The following is a 21,092-nucleotide window of genomic DNA, read 5'->3' as shown; positions in this document are numbered from 1 at the left end:
CTGCTTGTCCAACATCCAGCACTGGATGAGCAAAAATGTCCTCCAACTAAATATTGGGAAGATTGAAGCCATTGTCTTTGGTCCCTGCCACAAACTCCGTTCCCTAGCCACTGACCCCATCACTCTCCCTGGTCACTGTCTGAAGCTGAACCAGACCATTCGCAACCTTAGCATCCTATCTGATCCTGAGATAAGCTTCTGACCACATATCCACTCCATCACTTTGACCGTCTACTACCACCCTCTGTAACATCACCCGTCTCCATCACTGCCTCAGCTCATCTGCTGCTGAAACCATCATCCATGCTTTTGTTACCTCTAGACTTGACTATTTCAATGCTCCACTGACCAGCATCCCATCCTCCCACCCTCCATAAACTTGAGCTCATCCAAAACTCTGCTGCCCGTATCCTAACTCACCCCATGTCCCGTTCACCCATCACCCCTGTGCTCAATGACCTACGTTGGCTCCCAGTCCAAGAACGCCTCAATTTTTAAATTCTCATCTTTTTTTTCAAATTCCTCCACGTCCTCACTCCTCCCTAATTCTGGCCTCTTGCGCATCTCCCATTTTAATTGCTCCACCATTGGCGGCTGTGTCTTCAGCTGCCTACGCCCCAAGCTCTAGAATTCCCTCCCTAAACCTCTCCACCTCTCTCTTCTCCTTTAAGGCTCTCCTTAAAACCTACCTTTAGCTCCTTATGTGGCTCAGTGTCAAATTTTGTTTGAAAATTGCTCCTGTGAAGCACCTCGTGACATTTTACTACATTAAAGGCACTATATAAATGCAAGTTGTTATTGTTGAAGATCAATGTGGGCAAGACAAGGTTGACAGCAGAAAAAATGAAAGTTGCCGGATTGTGGACATGTGACCCCAGTCCCACACTACCTGGCTAACTCTTAATGCCATATATAAGATGGCAATGGAGTTGGGAGCGATACTTCAGAATCTCGTCCCCCAAAGCCACCTAGTGGTCAGCGGCTACTCCAATGGTTGACATTAAACTTGAATTGAAAATGTGATCAAAAATTGTGTCAATAGGAAGTACAGTTTGTGGACAGGAAGTGCATTCCCTATGCAAACATTAAGTACACTCACGCACGCATCCCTAGGGACTAACGCATTGAGGGGTTGAAGTAATCTTAGTAAACCTCGAGCTGTGGTTTGAAAATTTTTGATGCCATCTCAATCCTTTTCATGTGCCATAGCCTTGGAACACACACTGCATTGCTATACAATAGAAGTTTTTTGTCAGTCATTTTTATATGTGAGCAAGGAACAGGAGTTATGTAATTAAAACTGTGGAAACAATAAGTGTACTGATGATTGTAATTAACCTCTCTCCTTGGCTGCTCTATTTGTCACATTTAACATTTTTAATTAATTTTCTTTCAAATGTGTGGTGGAGATTCTGATAAAGTTCTGTTTGATTATTTCTCCCAGCTTTTCACACGGTAACATGTTCCAGAACTTAATTTCATTTTCCCAGGGACCTGTGGAACAACACATCACTTAGAATATAATTCAGCCTTTTAGTTCCACCAGCATTATAAGATAGATAAAAATGACAGAGGCTCACATTTAATACACTCTAGAGTGCACTGATTGCTAAAATACACTGAGGTATAAGACAACTCAAAATGAACTCCTAGCCCAGCAACGTAACCAGTTGTCTACTATCAAGCTGCATATTTACGATATTTAGTGGTTTTAGGAAATTTAGTGCTAAATTTATTCATTTTATTTGAAAACACTGCTGCCATTAAAACCATTAATCTCTTTCACCCTGGTCCCTCCCCCTGGCACGGCCCTCATCTCCGTTCCCTTAAATCCAAGGGATGCAAACTTGAACGCTTATGGCGGACAACTGGTTTAGCCATTCATCCATTCATGGATCACATAAAGCAATATCGGGTCCTGTTCTCCTCTGCCAAAATTGCTCTCTATTCCAGGATCATCCTGGAATGCGAAGATAACCCCCGACTTCACTTCTCCACTACATTCCAATGACATTCCTCAGTCGTCCAGCTGGGTGGGACCGCCCTCGCCCGGTTCCAGTCCTATCTATCCAGTCATAGTCAGAGAATCACCTGCAATGGCTTCCCCTCCATTACCTCTGGAGTCCCCCAAAGATCTATTCTTGGCCCTCTCATTTCTCATCCATATGCTGCCCCTCGGCAACATCATCTGAAAACACATCAGGTTCCACATGTATGCTGACGACACCCAGCTCTACCTCACCATCATCTCTCTTGACCCCTCCACTGCCTTTGATTTGTCATGCTGCTTGTCAGACATCCAGTACTGGATGAGCAGAAATTTCCTCCAAGTGTTAGGAAATCCGAAGCCATTGTCTTCGGTCCCCGCCACATCTCCGTTCTCTTACCTCCAACTATATCCCTCTCCCTGGCCACCGTCTGAGGCTGAACCAGACCGTTCGCAACCTTGGCATCTTATTTGATCCCGAGATGAGTTTCCAACCCCACATCCACTCCATCACCAAGACTGCCTACTTCCACCTCCACCTCAGCTCATCTGTTGCTGAAACCCTCATCCATGCTTTTGTTACCTCTAGACTTGACTATTCCAATGCGCTCGTGGCCAGCCTTCCACATTCCACAAATTTGAGCTCATCTAAAACTCTGCTGCCCGTACCCTAATTTGCACCAAGTCCCATTCACCCCTCACCCGTGCTTGCTGACCTACACTGGCTCACTGTGCGGCAACACCTCGAAATTCTCACCCTCGTTTTCAAATCCCTCCACAGCCTTGCCCCTCCCTATCTCTGTAGCCTCCTCCAGCCCTACAACCCTCATCTCGGTGCTCCTCCCATTCTGGCCTCTCGCGCATCCCCGATTTTAATCGCTCCACCATTGGCGGCTGTGCCTTCAGATGCCTAGACCTTAAGCTCTAAAATTCCCTCCCTAAACCTCTCCACCTCTCTCTCCTCCTTTAAGACACTCCTTAAAATCTACCTTTTTGGCCAAGCATTTGGTTACCTGCCCTAATATCTCCTTATGTGGCTCAGTATCAAATTTTGTCTGATAACACTCCTGTATGCACCTCGAGAAGTTTTACTATGTTAAATGCACTATATAAATGCAAGTAGTTATTATTATTATAATAGAGAAGCATGGAATAAAGAGAAAGGTGCACAGAAATTTTAAAAATAATCCAACTGAGAAATAAAGTTTATCTTGGTTTGACTGATTTTTTTTGTTAAATTACTACTTTGATAAACAAACTCTGACCACACAAATTGTAAAAAAAAATGTACATTAACAGAATATGATCTAGTGGAATAACTCCACCAGATCTACCTCAAACAATAATGAACTGGTTTAAATTCTTCCACTGAGTCACATGATCAAAAAATACCTTCATTAGTGTTAAAAATGGCTTGCAACATTCATTTACAAGTAATGATAAATTTTGTTCAAAACATTGGTAAGCCACAGTTAAGAGTACTGTGTATAGTTTTAGCTGTGCCATTAAAGCCACAGAGCATAGAGCGTAGATTTTTTTATTTTTTTTTATTCGTTCACGGGATGTGGGCGTCGCTGGCAAGGCCGGCATTTATTGCCCATCCCTAATTGCCCTCGAGAAGGTGGTGGTGAGCCGCCTTCTTGAACCGCTGCAGTCCGTGTGGTGATGGTTCTCCCACAGTGCTGTTAGATTCACCAGGATGGAGCTACGGATAGGAAACCATAGTTATGAGAAGACACTTCAGATACTTGGACTTTTTCCATTGGAGCAGAGAAGGCTAAGAGGAGATTTAATTGAGTTTTTAAAAAAATTTGAGTGATAGGGTAAATATGGAAAGATTATTTTTTTCTGGCTGGGAGGGTCATTAACGAGGGGTCATCAATTTTCAAACTGTCACTAAGAGTGTAAGGAGAGAGGTGAGGCAAAGGGTTGCTTGAGCATGGAATGCCTTGCTACAGGAAGTGGTTGAGACAGAGGCAATTGCATCCTTTAAGGAAAACTGGATAAATATTTGAAGCAGTGGAAGACACCGGGTTATGGGGAATAGCATGGGACAGTGGGATTAATTTTTGATTGTCGAGCACAGAGCTGGCATAGACAAGAGGGGCCGAATGGCTTGTTTCTATGCTGTAAACTTCTAGGGTTCTTTCTGCTGCTATCAAGATGTCAGCAGATAGCAGAAGATAATCAAGTAGCCAATTATTTGAAAAATCAAAATTGTGCACGATAAAGTAACCAATGAGTAGATTCAAAGGATTACAAAACTCTAAGGGTTTAATTGAGGATGTGATCCACAACACTAGGTGTACGTATGCATCAATAAATATATGAAGGCTGGTTAACACTTTCAACCCAGAGTATAAGAAGATTTTTGACTGGATGATGGTACTTTTTTTCTTCTATTTTCTCATTATAGTTTTGTAAACATAGATGTTTTAATAAATTTGTTGCACTACACTCAGCCTGTGAAAACTGAAGTTGAGAGATATGCATCAAGCCTTGAACTTCTGTACATTATTGTGCTCTCTATATTCAGCAACAAACAATTTTAAGATCTAAAATCTGAATTCTGTTGTGACCCTGTGTACTCACTGAAAGATATATCTGTGTTAATAAATCTCTACTGCAAATATTTAGATCAGAGATTTTGTTTTCCTTGGAATCTATGAATTCCATGGGAACTGTGGTAGATTTAAGAACACGTGACAGTTGTTCACTGCAGAATGATATAAGCAGCCAGATGAAAAAGGGTTTTCATTACATTTCATTAAAACACTGTCAAAATGTACCATTATTTCTGCAGTTTGTGTTAACTACTCAATTCTATAAGCATTATTAAAAAACAATTTCCATTTGAAATCCAAAACATATGCCGCACATTACTGTTTTGATATTTAGAACCAAAGAATCTGACATTAATAATCATTTTCAAACAGCTGAGAAAGGAGAGTTTCAAAAAAAAACTATACATAAGGCAAACAATCATTTTAATTAATGAGTGGTAGTGATTACAAGAATATCTCGTTAATCTATAGATTCATACTGGATATTATACCACATAAAGCACTGCCAATAGTTTGCATTCAAAATCTTAGCTTTCAATACCATTGCCAATTATTACTAGCTGCAAATGAACATCTGATCCTTTCCACTGCAAGTCTAAAAGTGTCAGCATGCATAATTAACAGTTACATTATTAAAGCATGGTACAGTCAGTGGACTAGCAATCTGTGCCACTATGCAGTAAAGAGATAGGTTTGACTTCTCCATTCTGCTAATGTCCCAATTTCACCGGTGCTGTTGTGAGGCAGCACCAAGTAGAGGGACAGGCAAGGGGTGGAGAAGGAAAGCAGGAGTATTGTTACTGACTGCTGTTGGAGGAGCTTTAGCTTGGATCAGGTCACCTACCCTCTTGGCCACAAGTAATGCAAGAACTGCATGGGGAGAAGATAGGAGCACTTCATAGCGGTGTTGAAAATGTAAAATATACTCAAATCATTTAATGAGCGCAGTCCTCAGTTTTAATTTACAAAAATCGCTCGATATTCGCTTATAGTTTTATAAAATCAGTTATCTCATTGAAATGAAAGGAAACATGACATGGAGAGTCATTTAGCACTCCTATGGTTCAGAGACCAATGCCCAAGTACCCAATCTTCAGATTTCAATTTTAAAATTGGCCCATTATCCCAATGGCTGAATCATTGACCTATGTGAACCGGTTTTACCAGTGTAAACATAGGGAGCTGCCATGCAGACTCAAGTCTCCTGCTTAAAACTAAATTGTTGTGTTACTGAACTCTCAAAATAGTTGTTAAAAAATATCTATAGTGATGTCTGGGACCTAATCATAAGCGTTTAATTAGAGTTAATTTTAATGTTTTCTTCAATATATATGATCATTCCAATCTCAAGAACAGTATATTATGTATCATATTATTCAGCACAACCTCTTCCACTATCATTTTGATGTTATATCTACAATACTTTGATGTATAGCTGAAGAAAATGAAAATAAACTAAAAAGTGTTGCTTGCATTCTCCCTCAAAATCTAAACAATAAATGATAACGAAAACAAAATGCAAAAAATGTAGGAGATTACATTGAATAAGACAACCCTACACCCATCTTCAAACCCGGCCTTGGAATCTGAATGAATTAAATCAATGATCCACTTCTGGTGCTCTCCACACCCTCCCAACTTAATACCTGAGCATACAACCACCTTTCCTTGGTCCAATGCTCGCAAATATCACCAATGGCTCTTTCTTGAAATTGTATTCCCTTATTTTCAAAACTACTATCATCAACTATCTTCTCAAAAAGCCTAACCTACGCTCCTCTATCCTCTACAACTACCACCAGACATTTAAAGGTGTTGTCACCATTCAATTTCATTCTTACCCCTCCCTTCATTCCAGTTTGAAACTTCCAGTCCAGTTTTGGCCTGCCCAGAGCACACAGACTGCCTCGTTCAAAGTCACCAATGGACATACTTTGGGTTTGAAACCATGATGCTCCATCGCACCCCGTCCTCCTCAATTTCTTTGCGGCAATAGCAACTGGAACCTGGCAGATTTTAACATCAATTGTAAACATTTTCTTAAGAGTCTCCAGTGAAACCAGTTTGGACAGCCGTAATAAGGATCCCACTGGACAGGGGTTTACAGCACCAAAGTACCCAGAATTTTGCCCCAATTAGTTTAAGTAAGGAAGCCAAGAGGATTACCAGTGTAGAAAATGGAAAGGTGGCTGGTACAATCGATGCCATTCTTTTAGAACCGGATTCAGGGGTACTAATGAAGCTTTCCATTCATCTAAACTTTAAATGCCCACTATGGACTTTACACACAAGAAGTGGATTATAATGTACCATTCCCCAAAGTAATACTCACTTCAATCATTGAATAGAATCACAGAATGATATAGCACAGAAGGCGGCTATTCGGCCCATCGTGCCTGCTCTTTGAAAGAGCTATCCAATTAGCACAAAATTCACCAAAAGTAGAGAGAATCAATTAAGTTTTTAATAATTATTTTATTAACACTTTTCAGTGCAGTATATAGTTTGACAAATTACAATTGTCATTGCTATTGTCATAATAAATAACAAATGTTTGTAATTAAGGTCAATATATCCATATAAGTTTATCTCTGAACAAAATCAAGTGGCTCTGCACTTCACAATCACTAATTTCTCCTTAGCACAAGAGAAGAAACAAATCATAATTCAAAGTCTACTCTTGCATACTTTCCATTTATGCAAATACAAAATACACAAGCTGTGTGTAGCACTAGCAAATATCACAGGATACAGTCAGTACAATTTGTAAAGCCATATAATCTCTTTATCAACTGAGATTACATACAGAAATCCAGCAAACACAAATCAGTACAGCAGAAGCCACAATGTCTTGGGACCTCTAATCCCAAACTAAACATTTTATAAGAATATATGCTTTTTTAAAATTAATTTCTTTGGCAGAACCAATTCATGCATCCCAAAATATACAAGTTTTCCAGCAATCGTTCTCAAACTGTGGGGCACTTAGTCTGTCCAGATAGGATACAGGGAGGGCCTCCACTCCTGCCCTGGTCCGGCTTCCCCCCAATTCTCCCAAACTGATGCAGTCTCATCGAGCAGCATGAATAGTGAAAAGAATGGGGGGGGGGGGGGGAACGTTTGTAGCAAATAAGAGAGGTGTAAAATGAAAGCGTAAGAGTGGGGAGGAAAAGAGAAACTGTAAAGTAATTAGGAAAAAGAAACAGAAAAGGAGGAGTAAGACAGTGAGGAGAAAGAGAGCGAGGAAGAAAGAGAAGGAAAAGCGAGAGTGCGAGATAAAAAAAAAGTGAAAAGTTGTGAGAATGAGCACAATGTACCAGCATCCATAGCTAGTGAGCAGAGTGCAAGAGTCTATTTTTTGTTTTAGTGGAGCCAGGCCAAAAAAAATGTTTTGAGATGGTAAAACTGGCCCAAAAAAGTTTAGAGAACCAGTGCTTTACAAAACTAGAAAAATGTTTAATCTGAAACGGATAGGTCATTAATTTTCTAGGACTTAAAACTTTGTAGTTCGCACAATATTTCCGTAAATACTGTTATCTATGTACTCTAGTTTTGAAATTACTGAACATTTTAAAGTAATCATATTACATGTAGGTATATTATGTCAGTCCAGTAGTATATAAAATAGCAGCTTTACATTTGTACGCTGAGACACAGCAGTATCTAAAAAAAAAATCACAATTTGTCTATTTATACACGTTTCTATGTTATTTATAAACACATATTTGGTATTCACCAAACTGATTAAGGTGGATAGGTTTATGCGCTACCTTAAGCATCATGCTCAAAAAGATAAAACTATAAATCTCAGGCCAGCAATGTTTTCAGATTATCCAGTCTACATAAGCAAACACTTAAAAGGCCCCCAATAACCTACAAGAGAAAGTCGTTGCAAAATCTAAAAAGGCTACATAATTTATGTGCAGTTCCACAAATGTTGAGTGACAGCCCCTAGAGGCATTTAGCCCTTTCACAATCAAATTTCCTTTTAAGGCATTACTGTTGTACTTACAAAATGTAAGTTTGAAAGAAATGGCAAAAACTTGAGGTGGTAGCCCCAAGCACACGTTGATGCCAGCATTTGCCCAGGTGCAGCACTAATGACAACGTTCAAACATTTTCATAGGCACTGTACAATAATTCATTTCTGATGTTACCACAGGACAAGTGTATAGGAATTAGTTCTACGACAAAGTTGGAATCTGAAACACACTATGCAAGAATAGGAAATAGAAAATACATTACACATCAGACAATGGAGCTGTTCTGCAATCACCTTCAAGTTACCTAGAATATACAAATTCAGACATCTAATTGCTAGGTTATGTTGAAAATGGATACCTGGCATGCACTGGCTACTATTGTTAATGAAACATTCTTAGAAAGTATGACCTAAATGGAGAATTTAGGCCCCTTTAGCCAGCCAATTATATAAATCAATCAATTAATACACAATACCTATTGTATCAGCTACACTATATTCATCAAATGTTGGCTGCAAAATAAATTGCAATTTGATTAGGAAAAAAATTAAGTTTGAATTAGGACTCTACATATAAGTTGCCCTTGCTCTTTAATCATTATAGATGCTTTAGATCACATTACCAAAACGTGTCCTCATGCTATGTTAAAAAGGCTTGAGCTAATGTGCTTTATGGTCTATTCTATTAATTAGTGGGTCAGCCAGCAAATCTTGGTCTTGGCAACAGCAGACAATGAGCATCTGATTGCATGTTCCAATAAACCAAAAAGAATTAACTTGTACAAAAGGCACCAAAACCAGCATTGTCATAATACAACTAGTAATTTTTAAAATATTCAATAGGCAGTGAAAAATTGTTACGAGGACATTGGTATTGTACACCTTTGCAGGTAATATCATGGTTTCAGAGAATCTCATCCAATGTACTCAAACCACATGTACTTAATATAGAAAAATTCTAAAAGCCCTTTTTCTGTGATACACTTATCAAGAGTAAATGATACGAATGATATCCGAAGTCACATAATCTACGACAGTTATGGTACCATCACCCTTACACTCATGTATCAACAATACTGCAGAGATTGTAAACATTCTGATTTTTGCATTGTACTACTACAGAATTGGTAGCATAACTGTAGTTTGTGTTAGGTCAATTCATGGACAAATCGCTTTTCAGAATTGGCACAAGACCATCATCAGTATAACTCAACCAGTGGAAAATCAACTTTTTAAACTTTAATTCTAAAGTATAAAAACAGTACAAGTGGTTTCATGACTACTTTCAAGTTTACGTTAGAAAAAGTGCTGCCTTTCCAACCATCTCTCTTCTAGCACTAAAAATGCCACTAGCATTGGGATGCCAATTTGCAGACCTGTGCTCTCAAAATAGGTACCATTTGCATCTGCAGTCCAACTACACCACACCTATGTCTATTACTGCAAGTACCAGTATTTAAATTAACAACTAGCAATAATACAGTAAATTAAGCATACTAACAGGGCATTCTAGAATATGACTAACTGCATCTCTTAATTGGTTAAGTGCTTCAGAGCACTATTAAATTCAACAGAATGATCAAATTTACAACCCTTTAGGATCAATCAAGGCTAGAACAGTAGCTGAGTGAACAAACTATCCAAATAACATTAATCCTCACAAGGATAGATTCACTTTTTACACCACCAAACCTTAGCCACACAAATATTGTACCACTTTTGAGTCATTTATTTATAGAAATTTATGAATTAAAATTGCTCAGTGGCTTTGTATATTTATCTAATTATTTTATCAAATTAAATTTTGTCTTAGAAGTCGTTAAAAGCATATTTGCAGAAGGCATACGAAACATTTCAAGTAGCCTCGCAAACTGCTATTTTTTTAAAAACCTAAACCAACATGACTGCGAATTGTAAGTGCTTATTATTGCAGCGTATTACAATGTTGGTGATGTGACCTGAACATAGAGCAATTGTACAAATTGTGTGCTCTAGCATCATTTTAACAAACTAGCTGTACAATAAAATCCCTGGGAGCTATTTTGCCTACAACTAATTTTGGTTTCACTTATGGTACTGTCAGCTGCTGTCATGTAAATTCAAGAGAAGCAGGCAAAAAAATAACAGCGTTTTGCCACAATCACCAGGCCCCTTCTAGGACATGTTTATGGCATGAAAAAAAGGTGCAGCACAAAGATAATTTCTGCAACATCTTCAATTCAGAAGGTTTTACTTTTGGCCCATTTAGGTTTCCTGCACCCAGATTTTGCATTGTCTGAAGAGAGTTGCAAATAGAAGGATACACTTAAATCAAACTACCTCAGTGGCTATTTATCATCTAAAGAACCACAGGTTACCCTTTTTACACAATACTTACAGGTCAGATTTTAAATATTCACTTTATATATGCCCAGAGATTAAAATATATTTTCTGGGTACCAGTAGCTAATTCCTCACTGTATGTGTACATATAAAAACACACTCAGAACCAAGAGCTATTTAACAGTCTTCCTAGGGTTCATTATCGTAAAAATCACTGGAGCTTAGACTGAACTAAAACCATCACTTCCTCTCTTTCAGCTTAGCTGCTGTCATATTAAAAACATTTAACTTTCTGATGCTGCAGGGAAGTGCTTCTATGCCTTCATTAAAAAAATGTCCATATAATGTTAACTTAAACACTTTAATAAAAATTTTATATTTTCCTGGTTCTGTAGAAAATCTCTTCTCCAAAAAGTAGCAAGTGCTTTTGTTCAGTTAAATGTAATTTTATTCAATGCTTTTTCTTGTGTCTTTGGGAAAAATATTTGAAAATCCCCACCCATTAATATAATAATTTCAGGTCATATATTAAATAATAGGTTTATTCTACAAAATTCAGTATCCATTACAAGCCAAAACATTCAGTATACATTGGAGTATTGCAGTTGGGTTGAGAGGGGACATTTTAATAAACTGCATGACTTTTTTTTTAGCAATGTATGGGAACTTCTGCAAATCAAAATGGAATTCAACATTAATATTTGCTACGATATTATGCTCATCAGTTACAGAGAATACTCTGATATCATACCACCAACTTTCTTGTGTCACGAGAACAGTATAAACATTTCAAGCAGATTTCAACTGTGGTCTTTAGCTGCACTAATATGTATAATGTACTTCACAAGTCAGTGATGAAAGTATAGCAAAACCACGCAAATCATCATTTATTTTCCAAACTCACCACCTACCACAAAATAAACCAAATCGTTCAACTCTGCAAACTGCTTTCAGCTGCCATTTTGCTTTATGCAGCTTAAAATATCACGTCCAACAAACACAAATAATTCTGGAAAAAAGGTATAAAAAGCTAACCCATTAAATTGGTCATATAATGTTAGAAATGTCTGCAAGAAGCCTCCTCCTGTCCAGGCCTGCACTTTTTGTTTCAGCCTGGGCTTCAGGTACTGTTCAGTCTTAGAGTTGGAAATTTCATCTTGACGTTGAAAGCTGGGGAGTTTCAGCTCCTGTTGAAAGTGTGTGTATGTGAGAGAGAGAGAGAGGGGGAGAGGGGGAGAGAGAGAGAGAGAGAAAACTCTATTTTGATGGCATATCAGAGATATTAACCATGGGATTTAAACAAATGATAATCAGCACAGCAAATCATGTAACTGGGTCAGTTCTTCCAATTTTTAAATATGAAGACACTAGTCACTATTTTTCATTAAAAAGTTACTTGCTATAAAATATTTTTCTCTTACAGCCATTATAAAGTAACAGCCATGCAAAGCCAGTGCTGATGTACAATTTTGTGATCATTTCTGTAACATTCTTAAGAGTTCTGTGGGTAAGGAAGCTATTGCAAAAAAAATACATAAGTATCACCTGATGGCACTGAAAATAAGGTGGTACTATATTAAATTAAAAAGCAGCCAACAAAATTAAATTATTAAAAATGCTTGTACCAATTAAGGAAATTCTATTCAGAACAGAACTTTTCCACAGAGTATACCAAGCAAAACATTAATTTATGCAGTAGTTTGAGTGCTGGGGCTTAATAGATCAGAGAAAAAAAGAATTTAATATCTCTTAAGTTAATCACATACAACTTCATTTTTGGTCTAAGTAAAATCAATCCACTTCAGTAATCTTGGAAGCAGAGAAGACAATTTCAACCGATATCTATTTCTATTAAAATACAGGAAAAAATTTTTGGGTTTCATCCCACAACAAAATGTTCATCCCATAAGGCATGTTTGTTGCTTTCACCCAATTTAAAAAAAAATCAATACATCCATGCAAATGATTACATAATTTTTTATTTAAAGCCAAAATAATTTCCAATGTCAAAATTTAAGTCATTTATTTCCCATTCCTCCCAGATATTGGATGTAACTCCATATGGCTAAGAAAGGCTTGAAAAATAGTTTTCCCTCCACCAATGGAGCACAGAAGAGTGAGGGAAGAAGTTGTTTTCAAAATTATGAAAGATTTTGAGAAGGCAAATTGTGATAGATTGTTTCTATTGGCTGGTGTATCAGTAAGGAGGCTTAGACTCAGGATTATCACTAGAAAAATGAAGGGAGAAGTTAAAATACATTTTAGTTTTTAAAGAATAGAATGCTTTAAAACATGTGGCAGATAAAACATAATTTAAAATGGAATTGGACATGTATTTGAAAAGGAAGAATATTAAAGTATACAGGAAAAAGAGCAGGTAAACAGGATTAGGACAGCTCCATTTGAAGAGCTAGCACCAGCACTAGCGTGATGGGTTGAATGGTTTCCTGTATTGCAAGTTCTATGATGATTAGTCTCTCTATCCGCTGTCTATCTGCAGCTCATCAGCTGAGAGAATGGGATTGGGGGTCACTGCAAAGCATAACAGGTATACAGCAAGCTTACTATAAGCACTTTAAAATAATTAAGTTAAATTAAAAACATTAATTGTGAATTTATTTGTGTGTGAAAATCTCAACCTGCATTAAAGCACTCATTACTCATCAATAATTTACTACCTTGCTGTTGGCAGCTCAGAGCCTTAGGTAAAAGTTTCCTCATTCACCTACCTTGGCTTTGCCTGAGCAAATTGGATTTTGAGCATTGTGGCTGCAGTGTTGGTCAGTCCTGCTTCCCCTCCGCTCTGTCCTCTCTACATACTCCTGCTTATTGTCCTCTCGCTTTCCCTAACATTTATACTTAGCAGGAACTGATAAAATGGCATAATCTCTGCTCATTAACCCAGTTTCCCTTCAAAATAATTTCACTTCTTAAAATAATTTAAGATTTCTTTTGATAAAAGGTTGCGTTTAAAATCCAAAAGTAACCATCCATGTTTAAAGTTCTGATCTTAGGTTCATCCTAGTCAGTCAATTGGTCACTATAGATTACAAATAGATGGGTTAACACTTCCGCTAAATTAGCGGACACAAAAATATCATACAAACTCTAACATTGTCTGCTATTATCTCAAAGTAATTTCTAGCCTCCTAAGTATTTTCTTTTGCTACCCCTTCCCCACTCTTCAGTGCCTGCACCTAAATAGGCCCACAGTTTGAGAACCACTAATACATTTTCTACATAATAGAATTTCTTAACATAAGACTAACCTTTTCACCTGTATTATAATACTAAACATGTAGGGGTATGTGGGCCAGTCATGTATCATTCATTACAAATGCCAAAAGGAGAGGAAAAAAAAGAGTACACACCAAAGTTGTACTTTGTTAATGAAAAATCATCCAGGACAACTTGAGGCATAATACTATAATTTATCAATGATGCACAGAAAGTAAAGAGTCAGGATAAATAAAGTTTGTGGAAATTTTGTAGGGACATGTATTCAAACATTTATTAGTAAGAACCTCCTATAATCATATACTTCATTTCAAACAAGCAAAAAACACTAGGAGGCAATAATGCAGATGTCTGACTTTTATTAAATATCCATGCTTTAAGAAGCATCAGTTTTTATACTGGTCCACTTGACTGTTCTGCTTGACTGTTTAAATTTTCTTTACTGCATACTGGGTTGATAAATAAATAGGCCAAATAGCACAGTAGTGTCAATAAATGTTATAGTACAAACCAGAGTAGCAGGCTGATTGTCAGAAACATCAAAATTTTTAGTTACAATTCTGATTCGTGCAGACTGGGAATACAGCCATTTTGAAGGAGACATGGCAACCATTTCAGAAAGCTCAGTGGTGCAGGCAAGGCTGATGGCAATTTTCAGTGAAGCAGCAGCTATTTCATTATAGCAATTACTACTTTAAAAGTACAACCTACAATTGGGCACAAGACCTAGCAAATTTCAAATTGTTTTGTAAAATACCAGGGCTAGGTGAATTCTCTGTAGGTAATTAAATCAATTTTTGCAGGATCTAAAGGATTAAAAAATGCTTCTATCTTCTCATTATACAGCACAGAAGAGTTGTCTACCAATATGGCTACAACTCTTTTTGTAGACTATTTACCATTTATTGTAATGCTATTCTAAAGCTTCACTAATGATTCAGTTACAGTGCATTATGCTGACCTAAATTTTCAATTGCATAATTATTTTCAGTAAGATTAATCCATTATTTATGCCAAGAAACATTTCTATTAAAAAAAAATTACATTTTACTTTTCCATTTCAAACATTTAATTTTCTCACTGTCTTAAGTCTGAACTACTGTTTCCATTTTAACAAGAAACGCTGGAAAAACAAGGTTCCACGAACTTTTTCTTTTATTCAGAAGTAAAAGTTTCCCATATGGAAAAACAACTGATTATAGACATTTCTCAGAAGTAAAAGTTTCCCATATGGAAAAACAACTGATTATAGACATTTCTCTCAAAAGTTCATGACTTGGAAAACCTAATCCTTTGCTATACCCATTTCATCTAACATAAACAGAGGCATCAAACTCTTTAAATAAACAGCTTAAACTTTGACCCATTTATGGCATATATCAATTAATTCATGGAATTATCAAATGGGAAACTGAAAAGGTATGAGTCACCATACATTTTAGTTCCTTAGTACTTTGGCACAGTATTATTCAATGATTTTTTGTGCTACAAATGTTTAATAGGGCGCTTCATATTTACCTTTTAGGAGACTGTAAAATACAAAATTGTCCATTAGTGGACTATGTTAAAATGGGTCAGCCTCTCTAGGGTTAAGATGTTTATTCATGGTTTTACGTGGTTGCTGCATTCGCAGTGGATTACAAATCAGAATGTACAATAATTCTATTGTCAATGGAAATAAGTATCTTCTAAAATTCCCTGTACGGTGCAATAAGAAATTAAAACATTTGGCCCATAAACATATCAATTCCCTGGAAGGAATCATAAACACAGTCATACATAACTATAAACAGGTGAAAACAAAGCAGGGAATTTCTGTTTGACCACAGGATCAAAAACCATTTTAATTTCTTTTAAATTAATAACTATCCTGTAAAAGGCTATGTATTGGATTGAAATATTAACCCATAAATTGCCTTTGAGGACCACTCAAAATGACATTATTCTTCAACAAATCTTGAGCCCACTTCAGTAAATTCAAATCACATTGGGGCTGAAGTGATGGAATGAGCAGGCCACAGAATGTCACGTCTTATTCTTTTCAAGCATTGCAGCCATTGGAAGACCTTTTACTTCCAGGTACTGAAGGGTTTTTGCTTTCCACATACCAGATACATGAAGCACAGACTGCACCTGAGAGGCGTTTGAGGCCCTTCCGAAAGACACTGTTTGAGAGGCTGTAAATTACACAGTTACAGAAGCTATTGCTAATGGCAAGCCAGGTCGTCAGAAAAGATACCTTTGGACTATCGTAAATGTGAGAGCTTTCAAGGAGGAAATAAATGATGTATGGAAGCCAAAGGATGTAAAACACACTGGTGATTCGAAACAGAACCATAGCATAACGTTTCTCGGAACTAGGTGGATTTTCTGCTGATTCCCCTTCTTGTGTATTAAACCGAGCACGTCTTTCACTCATTTCCTTAGTGTGTTGTTGGCATATTCTGAATATGTTGAAATAGGTAAAACAGACTACAAGCGCGGCAGGGGCATACAGCAAAACCACGATAAATCCTGCAAAGTAAACATTTGTTTCCCAGGAATTAGCACACCATTCAAATATGTCCCCATGATAGCCTGGCTTCCCCCAGCCAAAAAAAGAAGGAAGGAATACAATGCAGGAGTACAGCCAGATTATTATAATGCAAACACGCAACCTCCATGGTGTGACCAGCTGATTATAAGATAGCGGTTTGGTAATTGCAATGTATCGATCAACGCTGATGCAGGCCAGAGAGGTCATCGAGACGCTTTTCAAAACAGACACAATATATCCAAAAAATTTGCACGTTAAAGATTCGTGGGAACCTGTCGGATAGTGCAGAAGGGACAAAGAAGGAACCAAGCAACTGACTCCAACAAAAAGATCAGCATACGCCATGGTCTGAATGAAATAACTTGTAGTATGATGATTCAAAAGAGGTGCACAATGAAATACCAATATAACAATAAGGTTACCTGAAATGATTAACACAGTGAGAAAAACAATGATGATTACTTCCAGGAGACAAATGTTAACAGTTTCGTAGTAACTGAATCCCAAAAGACAGAATGGCCGGCTAATATTGTTTCCGTCCAAGGAAGAGTTCATACTTCTGTTTTGCACAGTCCAAACGGATGTCATCGTTGGCTCGGTTGCTATCGCAGTGTCTCAGTCTTCTGCCTCACTTATTCACTATCTGAACGAACAGATTCTGCTCAGTATTGTCTGCATTGCAATTTTTCTATAAATCCAGCAAATAGTCACCACCCTCAACATGCCATAAGATGACAAAGCTATTCCCAGCAGTTGCCATGCTTTCAGCTTCTTAAGAAATAAAGGCGGATGCCGGCATGAATAGGCTGTGCCATAGACTTGAAGACAAAAGAGGGGGACATGACACCTGTCTTTCTTCTGTTGAAAGTAAATATATACATATATTTTCTGCTTCATCAATCTCCAGTGCTCCCCCACATGTGGCTTAGTCGAGTCAAGACTGCGATACAGAAGACAAAAAACCTTTTGTGGAAATGAAGCTAATTTTAGCCCTTACAAAATATCAGCACAGTAACTCCGGATTTCATTATCTGCCAAAGGGAGAGATTGATTAAAAAACAAAAGAAAACTACAACATTTAAAAAACAGTCTCTCAGCTTTCCTTAATGATGTTTAAATCAAAGAGTCCAGACCGGAGCCTCAGACACAGCCACTGCAATATGATGCTACTCCAGAATCGCAGCCCAATTTGCCGCAGAATTCAAATGGCCCCTCCAGGCATCACTCCTCCTTTCCTCACAATCCTCTGCCAAAGGAAATATGTTCGTAACTACACCAGAGGGTGAATGCAGCAGTACGGAATCTTTGCTCTCGTGTTCAAGACTGCAGTAGCCTCTCAAGGAGCTCTATCCATCACCTCCCGTACATGAAAATGTAATACATTAGAACCCTACCAATCTATCACTTGACAGCAGCAGTTGCCAAGTACACTTTGACCCTTTTGGGAGACAGCTAGCTGAGGAGGAGCTACAGCACAGATCACTGAAATTCCAACACATAACTAGATCCAAGTTTTTCACCTCAGTTTACGTGCATGCATCTTCAGAGTTAACAATGCACCTGATTGATATTTCACTGCTTCAAATAAGAACATCGTTGGCCACATAATACAAATCTCGCTGCAGAATACCATTCTAATCTAGGTTAGTGAACAAGGCTTCATAACTTAGCATTGGCTTGTGAATTAATGTAATTACAGAACCAGAGGAGTTAACTGAACTAGGAGGTTATAGTGTCCATGATGTTTTTTCATCCATTTACACTTTCTTGTGAATATGGCAGCACAAAGGGTAAAATCAATTCGTTTATTATTAATCTGCTTATGTACTTTATTTCATGCTTTACATCTAATGTACTATAATAAATTCATAAACGACTGAATTAGTAATTATTCAAAACAATTTTCTCAAATGCATGTTAAATGCACTCAAGCTTGCGCAAAGGCAATATAATACGGACTATTTCTTTTTGGGCAAATTGTATTACCCTAGCAGTAAAACGTGACAAAATTAGCACCAGCAGCTAATGAGGCTCAGCAAAACACAAAGCAAAAATTTGCAAGTTTTTTTCCTGGGGTGGAGGAGGGAGAGAGTGAAAGAGAACAGGAACAAAAATTAGAATGATGAGATCTCCCCACACAGTTACACTACAGGCAAAAACCCTGGGTCGAAACTGCCATTACCAAATAAGATGAATTTTTCCAACAGACAAGCCCCAATTGTTAATGATGCTCAACCTCACTGCTCAATTCTAAATACATTACCCAAAATAATGATTCAAATAAAAGAACACAAAAAAGTTATTTGAAAAATGGATTTTACCCACAATTTGATGAATCATTACCCATTTTAATTTAAATGATATAAATGTATGCGAAGCCTGATTTTTGCCTCAATGATCAAAATTATGGATAATATGATTTATCACATTAACATTTATTGTGCTGCACCTCAAAATTATTTTGCAGAAGCAGATTTTATTTCTACTTTCCACTCAAGTGGCAATTTTCAGGGAAGACAACCGTCAACCAAATATTTTCAATGTAATGTACGCCCACATTCAGGTAGATTAGAGGGGATACTGTTACATAAAAAACTATTAGACTTTTTTTTTGTTTGGGGAGGGAGAAGCACTGTGCACAACTTGTTACAGCATCATGTGATGAGGCACTGACTTAATTTACACAACTGTACTGGGTTTGCAAACTTACAATAGTTAGATCATCCCTCTCAATACTACTTTAAAAGTAACCAGACAAGCCCAATTGCACTATCACAGAATATCAGTATATTATCATTCTTGGATGACTAATATTTTTTTGACTGAATGTAAATCTTTTTCTTTAGCTGCCTATGAACATTTTCTTTCCTTAAACATAATTTTTGGGAACAGTAAAAGCCCATTTGCCACAGTAGCCCTGCCCCTTTCTGATTGATCTCAACCCCACCTATCCGTCTTTTTACCATATACCTCAAATCCCATCTTGCCCCAAAAACTAGTTGCCTCTTAAAACCATTTATACTATTAATTTCAATGGTCTTCACCAGAATTTATTCCAAAAATCTATTTTTTTTTGTAAAATGAAAGTGTGTCCGATTTCTATTCTTATTTCAAACAAATTCATTCCTAAACTTGTGCCACTGGTTTCTACACTCTTCACCATAATGAACAACTTACTTGAGAGTTTCTTCTCCCTTTCAAAAAATATATTCAGGCCACATCTTGATTTAACAGATTCTACTGAAGTCCAGTATAGGTATTATCCAACATTTAATTTATATGTTATTGAACAAGTAATTATAATATTCTCACACCCGTTACTATCAATATTAGTTGAAGAGAATGCACGTCATTATTTCTGCTACAGCATTAAAATGAGCCATTATATTAATATCTAAACAGCTTTCTTGATGTACTCAATTTGAGTTCATTGCAAAATAGCGATAGTGTGCTATCTGCATCCTGACCAATCTTGCTGAAAAAGTATATATAATCAACAACTACTCTAGAAATTAACTAACAAACTGGAATAAATCCATTTTGATATTGTAATCAAAGTAGACATGCTCTCAAGGAAACAAAATTACTGTGTGTCATATTTCCATGAGTCTATTTTCACTTTTTACTGTGGCAACTTACTGTATTTGATAGATGTTGTATAATTCCAACGTGTGTACATCTGCAACTTTAAACTGCATGTCAAAGCAAAAGAATGGACACCCTCAAAAGAACTGCAATTACCAGATATACACACTGTATTTCTCGCACCATTAAAACAGTTAATTAATAACCTTCATGTATTCAGTTTGACCCTTGATAATGGTTGTGTATTTATAACCAACTTAAATAAATTTCCATATGGCTGATGGAATGGACTCACTCTCACCCAACAAAAGTGCACCCATGAAAACCATCACAGGACTAAATCAGGGCACTTCATTCATTACGCACCTATTACTTGCTGTAATCCTCATGAATTTAGTTGGACAGCTGAGCTGTTGAAGCTTAGTCAGTAACTTCTATTTTGAAAAATAAAATTAGAACTTTGAAATATTACATTTTTCCTTTTTGATTATTTTTAATAAGCAAAACACAGTATATCTAAAAAATTGCACTACAAAGCAGGTTATACACAGACATAGGGACTTAGTGTACAATTTTTCCATTGTCAGTCTGTCCATTTTCTAATTGGTCCATAGGACGCATGTGGTATTATTGGTCATGTGGTTAATAGTCAGGATGAATAAAATTCTTGGCATGGAGGGTTAATGGATGATGGGACAGGGAATTAACACTGTTCCGAAAGAGTTGCAACCCCCCATCAATCATATGAACGTGGCTAGCAAGGACCAGTGTTCAAATCTGATTGCTTCATACTAACCACATGATTCCAGAAGCCAATCAGCAAAGCTACAGACTCACTTCTGTATTACACACTAATTTTTTTAATTATATATTAAATAT

At 37.1% G+C, this 21,092-nt stretch overlaps 2 protein-coding genes across 5 annotated transcripts in view; both read right to left on the bottom strand.

Annotated features, from left to right (window-relative positions):
• The window catches only part of LOC137300543 (rab GTPase-activating protein 1), a 178,786-nt gene that overhangs the window by 50,681 nt on the left and 107,013 nt on the right, over positions 1-21,092 (bottom strand). The window lies entirely within an intron of this gene.
• Positions 15,870-17,216, bottom strand: LOC137300416 (probable G-protein coupled receptor 21). The gene has a single exon (XM_067969487.1). It carries the CDS (start codon positions 17,214-17,216, stop codon positions 16,134-16,136), a length of 1,083 nt encoding a protein of 360 aa, XP_067825588.1. The 3' UTR covers positions 15,870-16,133.

Source organism: Heptranchias perlo, chromosome 31, assembly GCF_035084215.1.
Source record: "Heptranchias perlo isolate sHepPer1 chromosome 31, sHepPer1.hap1, whole genome shotgun sequence".
Lineage (NCBI taxonomy): Eukaryota > Metazoa > Chordata > Chondrichthyes > Hexanchiformes > Hexanchidae > Heptranchias > Heptranchias perlo.
This window is presented reverse-complemented; position numbering and strand designations above follow the sequence as displayed.